A 7,500-nucleotide genomic window follows, 5' to 3' on the forward strand; every position below is an offset into this window, starting at 1 on the left:
CACACACACACACACAAAAAGGCAACAATTATTGTATTACATACAACACACACACACATACATACAGTACAGTACAGCACAAACACACATTGAGGATAATAATGGTTTTTTGATGGGTACCAGAGTTTTGTATACCATATATATAAATACAGTCAAACCGATTATATATACCGTATATAGAGATTTGATCGAGGTGATTTTTGTCTATACATACAAAATAACTTGTAATATATTGTTTAGATGTCCAAACAGAGACACAATGGATTTACATATGAGGACACGTGCCTTAAGTTATCGTTTCCGAGAGTTTAGAGGAGAGAGAGAGAGAGAGAGAGAGAGAGAGCACAGGGAGTATGTATATGTGTGTGTGTGAGAGAGTCAAGCATCGGCTCATTTATGTTATGTCGGGCACTGTTATGTATGTGTGTGTGTGTGTGTGTGGTGTCCGGGAAACTCATGTGTGTCCCAATACACAACACGTGACGACAAGACTCGGAAGTCTCGGCGATCATAATAATTGAAGGGTTTTCCTCTCTCTCWCTCTCTCTCTCTCTCTCTCTCTCTTTCCTATCGTTTTTGTTACCACTTATTGTTTATGTGTGTGTTTTTCATACAACACATCCCAATAATAATAATAATAATAATAATAAACAATTGTAATATAATGTAAGTAACATATATARAGAGAGAGAGAGAGAGAGAGAGAGAGAGAGTGAGAGGAAAGTTATGATAAATTCAATACATAATGTTTCTGGTCGTGTGTTTGTGGGCACGACTAGCACACACACTCACTCACTCACTCACTCATTCACTCATACATTACATAGCACTGGTAGTTATAGTATAAGAGATGTGTATATAACTTATACATCAGCGCAACATCTGCTCATAAAAATATGTATCACCACTACTACTACCACTACTACCACCACTACTAGTGCTAAGGCATAGTATATATATAGTCAATGACACATAACATCATCATCATAATAATCATACCTTATAATATTTTTCTATATATATACATATATAAGCTACCGTTCCCTTATATTACATTATATAATCAAATACTAATAGTGATTATACAACCACTTTAAATGTCTTTTTTTTTGGTGTGGATGTCTTACCTGAACTCTAGCTTCTGTTAGGTCTGTCTTCATGGCTATCTCTTCGCGTGTATATATATCTGGATAGTGTGTCTCCTGGAAGGCCCTCTCCAGCTCCTTGAGCTGAGCCGACGTAAATGTTGTCCTAATACGGCGTTGTTTACGTTTTTCGGTTAGCATACCGTCGTGTCCGGGAGTATACATCTTATAAGGCAGACCTTTACAATAAAACAAACAATAGATATACAGTATATATATATATATATATATAGACACTTAACATTACATACATAAGCCCAACAAAAAAAATACAGTTATATTGTGTAATAAATTGTGTATAAAAGTTATTTTTTTAATACAACTATCCAAATACATGTACTATAGTTTTATATATAATATATAACATACTGTATATGTATTGATATATGTATTAGTTTTTTTTTGATAATTTTAATAGTAATTGTTTTTTTTTAAATAAATTAATTATTATTATTAATTTTTTTATCATGAAAAATAAATATTTTGAGAAAACAAAAAAATTTAGTTTTAATTAATTAAGTAGAAAATGTGTGTGTGTTTTGTTAATGTTGTTGTTGTTTGATATATAAAAATGTTTTTTTTGTATAGTATATACAGTATATATATATATATATTGTATATATAATGTTTAGGACTCACTAGAGACAGATATATGATTAGAAAATTGAATATTAATAGTAGAGAATATTCTGTTAACTAAAATAAATACTAATTTTTTTAAACAAACAAAACAATTTTTATTATTACTAAAACATAACGTGTGTGTGTGTGTGTTGTTGTCAAATGTATGTACATATATATATATGTAAATTATTAAATATTAAAAAAAACTAATTTTTAATAATAATAATAATAATGTTTTTAATAGTAATTATTTTTTTAATTTATCAATAACTATGATAGTGTACTACACTGGACACTAACACACATTATTATAATCATTATATAATATTAATATATAGTTTTATGTATATATAATTAAACCCCAATAAACCCCAGTTTACATTACATTCAACAACAATAACAACAAAAAGTTACAGAATATTCTCTACATTAATATATTTATAAAAAATTTTTTTTTTAGTATTATAACTGTATTATTATCATTAATACTATTGCGTTAATAAAAACAATCAAAAAACGGTCGTCCACTTACTTTGCAGTCCCATTGACGATGAAAACACTGACGGCGCGCTGACAGCCGCTACCTGATGATGATTGTTGATGGCCATCGACATACGCGAACCGTTGATCATGGCCTGGGTTGCCGACGAAACTACCGGACTATGGCCGGCTACTGCCGATCGCATTGTCGACATCGACGGTACCGACGATACTGATACCGGCTGATAGCGCGGGTATTGCGGCGAACATTGGCCACCCAGATCCGGATAGGAACAGGCTAGCTGACAGGAGGATAAGCCCACTGATGGATCCATCGATGACAGCGAACAGGCCGTATCGAAACCATGGTTGAGATATGAATAATCCATGGGTTTGTTTGGTTGATAGGGTTTGGTATATATATATCTATTAATATATAGATAGTTAGATGGAAAGTGGTGGTGATGGTGACGGTATTAGATAAGTGGCGGTAGTATTGGTGGTAGTGTTTGATGACTCAGTAGTAATTCAATGAATCAAATAATAATAATAATAATATAGTACTAGTAGTTATATTATATTATATTATATTATATAACTTAATAATCGGAGACAAAAATTTCATAACAAACAGTTCATTCATTCAGTTAGTCTATCGTTTTCACTATCTATCTATCTATCTATCACTTAGCGATATCTAAACCGTTTAATATACTGTATATATATATATATTTATATATATATGTATATACATAAAAGCTACCGATGCCTTGATGTATGTATGTACTGTACTGTACTGTACTGTAGTATCTATTGTCGGCACATACACTTAGATATATAGAGAGACACACATATATTAATATATAGAGAGATAGAGAGACACACACACACAAGTGTTACTGTTATACTAACAGTACTATAAGCTGGTGTATGCTGTTGTATGTAAACGGTACGGTATGTTGTATGTATGTGCTGGTAGATCTATAATACATGATGATATTGTATGTGTATGTGTGTCTGTTTGATGGTTACGTTTTTGAGAGAGAGAGAGAGAGAGAGAGAGAGAGAGAGAGAGAGTCTATGGTTTTCTGGTAGAGCTCCTCCCTATTGATCCATACACACCATCCACAGCACATACAGTGTATGGCAGTATATGAGATGGTTATACCAAAAAGCGTTTAGCTGTAGCTGTGTATACTGACTATTGCTAATATCATATACAGAAAGAGAGACTATAATTCAAGCGTACAGTCGCCTCCCTTTTGGGTAATGCTCTCTCTCTCTCTCTCTCTCTCTCTCTCTCTCTCTCTCTCTCTCTCTCTCTCTCTCTCTCTCTCTCTTAGCTAAAATAATGCCAATATATATGGCAATACAAATGGCATCATACGGTTTCGCAATGAGAGAGAGAGAGAGAGAGAGAAAGTCCTTATAAATATAAGGCTCTATATAGAGCTTATGGATGTAAGGAATGGTATATTTAGTAGAGATTACATACACACACACATACAGAATATCATATCATAACATATACACTGTATAAGGAATAGTCGATTCCCGKAGACCTATGAAAACTGTTTACGTGTTTTTATTTTGTTAGGCTTTTCATCTTWGACTTCAAAATATTATATATATATATATTTTTTTTATCTCTCGGTGTTTAAAAAAAGACAATAATTTGCAAACATTTTTGTATTTTATAATTTACAACAAAAATAAATAATTTTCGTAGTTTTATATTTTTTTAAAAATATATATTAATAAATAAATTTTTAGATTATTTTATTTTTTGTTGTTGATAACCAACATGTATATACTATATATATATCTAATTTTTCAAAAAAATAAATAAATAAAATGCTATTTGACACTGCTATTAATCTAAGCATTAATTTACTTAATTAAATAATAATAATAATAATAATAATAAATTTATTATAAATATTTATCATAAACTATATAATAGTATATACAATATTATACATGTCTACAATAAAATTATATAATATATATATATATATATATATATAATATTCTATAGTTAATTAATTTAAAATATAATTAATAAATAAAAATACTACTGTATAAATAATATTAAATTATTGTTATTGTTATTTAATATAATTATATCCCAGTTAATTTTTATGTTTGTTTGTTTGAATTAGATTATTTTTTTTTGTCACTAAAAATATGTTTATAAATACAGTAGTTTTTTTCTATTATTAAATAATATTAATATATTTATATGTTTTATATAATATGATATACTAATATAATTTGCAACAATTAATTAGAGGCCAATATATTAATTAGAGAGAGAGAGAGAGAGAGAGAGAGAGAGCCCTTAACTTATATAACAAAAATTAAGTTATGGCCCAACAAAACGGTTTGAGATGGCAATCATTATTGTGTATTTAATATAATATAATTTATAAAAAAATACAATAAGTAATATACAGTTAAGTTAAATATATATATATAACATGTAATGCAATATACAAAGGCGTTCAACACTATAACAACAACAAAAAAAACAGTTTATATATACACCATATATACCGTATATAACACAATAAAGATAATACAATAAAAAAAATAAATTGATTCAAAATAAATTAAGTTATCAAACATTAAAAATATATATATAAATAAAAATACACAATATATCTATATATTGATATATACAGTATAGCTAAATGTCTATAAAATTTAAATTTAACAATAAATCAGCGTTTAATCTATTTTTTATAGTTTTTTTATTGTCTACACTGTCGATATATATATATACAGTATATTGACTACTATAATACACAATGTATTTGTTAGATAAGTATTGATATATATATACTGTATATACAATGTTTTATTTTTAAAACAAATTTTATGTCTCAATTACACACATAGTTTGTAATATATTATTATTGAATAAGTTGTCAAAAAAAAAAAAAAAATAAAATAAAATTTTGTTGTGTTATTATTTCCCTAAAAATGATTTATTAGTGCATTAATTAGATGTGACAAATCAATTAAAATTACACACACATATATACATAAGTCTATGCCTTACTGTATATATATATAGCACCGACACTTTTAGGGCCTGTCGTTCCCCACACACACACACACACACACACACATTATCCATAATTACCGCATTTTTTCTCACGACCAGCAAAATCCGTAACCAATTTGTTGTGTGTGTGTGTGTGTTGTGTCCACCAATTTGTATACTAATTTTTGCCTAAAAATAAAGATTTTAAATAAAGATATTATTATTACGATTATTTGCCACTGATTTTGTTAACGGTTTAATTGTTTACCCATTCAATTCAATTCAATACTAGTAAAACTGTATACTATTCATAGGGAATAGTAGGCAAAATCTATATATATATGTACGGTATGTATGTTATCTGGTTTGGAGTAATGTTTCTATCTATCTATCTCTCTCTGTATATATAAATTTATATAAATTTTATATATATATATATATATAAATGTTTAGCTAAAACGCTTCTCCGGGTTTTTATCAATTGGTAAGGCATCCTATCCTCTCTCTCTCTCTTTCTCTCTCTCTCTCTCTCTCTCTCTCTCTCTCTCTCTCTCTCTCTCTCTCTCTCTCTCTCTCTCTGATGATGACTGATAGAAATGGCAGAGAAAGAGAGAGAGAGAGCCCTGTTTGACATACCATACCATACTATTGCGATTATATGTCAGATATAATCAAATATTTATTGTGTGAGACCTTTCTATACAATACTCTTGAGTTGAGTTGAGTTGAGAGCATAGAGAGAGAGAGAGAGAGAGAGAGAGAGAGAGAGAGAGAGAGAGAGAGAGAGAGAGAGAGAGAGAGAGAGAGAGAGAGAGAGATCCGACAAACAATTTTCATGAATATTCAGAGACACAAAGTTTTCAGGCTTTCATTATATATATTGTGTGTACAAAAAAAACCCACACAAATCAATAGACAATTTTGTCTAAAATTGTTTTCAATGTATGTTTTTAACAAATAAATTCACACAAAAATACTGTAGTTTTTTTTGTTTTGTTTATTTGATTTTTTAGTTTTATTTTTATTTTGTTATCTAATATCAAATATAATATCTTAGTGTAGTATCAGAAAATTTTTATTAATAAAATTAGTATTTAGTAATTATATAATGTATTATCAAAATTAATCAATTAATTTATTAGGTTACTATTAAATTATATTATATGTTTATTAATTGATAAATTTTATTGTATATTTATCAACTAATATATATATATCATATATAAATTGATAAAAATCATTGAATCTTAAGTGTTATATCAATATGATTTAGTAGTCGATATGATTAGTGTATTATTATTATTATATTATATATATATAAAAACTAGAGATATTGATATCACCTATTAGTTATCTTTATAGCTATTTATAGATAGATAGATATATTTTTATTATTTTTGTTGTTGTTGTTGTTATAGTAGTTGCCTTGAAATAAGTAACAAAATAAAAAAAAAATAGTAAATGGCTTTAAAGTAAAAAATAAAATAAATTTCATATATATATATCATATTTAATATACAGTATATGAAACAACAACAACAACAACAACAACACACATACAGTTTTAAATCGATATCTATCTAACTATATATATATATATATATATATATATATATATATATATACTATAGTATATATTTATATATGATAAAATTGGTGCAAATAAAATGTTTTTTATATACAGCTTATATAATGGCTTTTATATTGTATATATGAGTTAAAGTTAAAATAAATAATTTAAAAAAAATAAAGATAGATATTATCTTATCAATTGATAAGACCACGCGATGGCAATCAAATGAGTGGTTCAATATAAAGATTTATGATTTGATGATATATATTATTATAACCACACAATATCTATATTTATATGGAGAGAGAGAGAGAGAAAGAGAGAGAGAGACTAGAAATAATAAAACAATGAAATATGTCTTATAAGACATATGCTGTTGATTGATGTATCACTCATGGATAGAGTGAACAATATATATATCATATATATATATATATATATATATATATATAGTATACTGTATTATAAAATATAATAAATATAATGATAATAATAATAGTAATAATAGTAATAATAAAACATTAATAATAACATCAAAATAAAAATTGTGCATGATGATAATGATGATGATGATGCTACTACTACTACTAATGATTTTGTTGCAAATTGTTTGCAAATAATTATTTTAT

The 7,500-nt window shown here is 27.1% G+C and overlaps 2 protein-coding genes across 2 annotated transcripts in view; one reads left to right on the forward strand and one right to left on the reverse strand.

Annotated features, from left to right (window-relative positions):
- Window positions 1-2,645, reverse strand: part of LOC128959338 (paired mesoderm homeobox protein 2B-like) — a 17,945-nt gene extending 15,300 nt beyond the window's left edge. Inside the window, exons 1-2 of the mRNA XM_054305278.1 lie at window positions 2,302-2,645; window positions 1,128-1,324 (exon numbers count right to left, since the gene is read on the reverse strand). Coding sequence (XP_054161253.1) covers window positions 1,128-1,324; window positions 2,302-2,638 — 534 coding nt within the window. The 5' untranslated portion in view covers window positions 2,639-2,645. The remainder of the gene's footprint in view (window positions 1-1,127; window positions 1,325-2,301) is intronic.
- Window positions 2,646-3,704: 1,059 nt separating this feature from the next.
- Window positions 3,705-7,500, forward strand: part of LOC128959339 (putative uncharacterized protein DDB_G0271982) — a 19,228-nt gene continuing 15,432 nt past the window's right edge. The window contains exon 1 of the mRNA XM_054305280.1: window positions 3,705-3,710. Within this exon, the coding sequence (XP_054161255.1) occupies window positions 3,705-3,710 (6 nt within the window). The remainder of the gene's footprint in view (window positions 3,711-7,500) is intronic.

This window comes from Oppia nitens, unplaced genomic scaffold (genome assembly GCF_028296485.1).
Source record: "Oppia nitens isolate AA-2021 unplaced genomic scaffold, nextdenovo-longstitch-racon4-pilon3 scaffold45_pilon_pilon_pilon, whole genome shotgun sequence".
Lineage (NCBI taxonomy): Eukaryota > Metazoa > Arthropoda > Arachnida > Sarcoptiformes > Oppiidae > Oppia > Oppia nitens.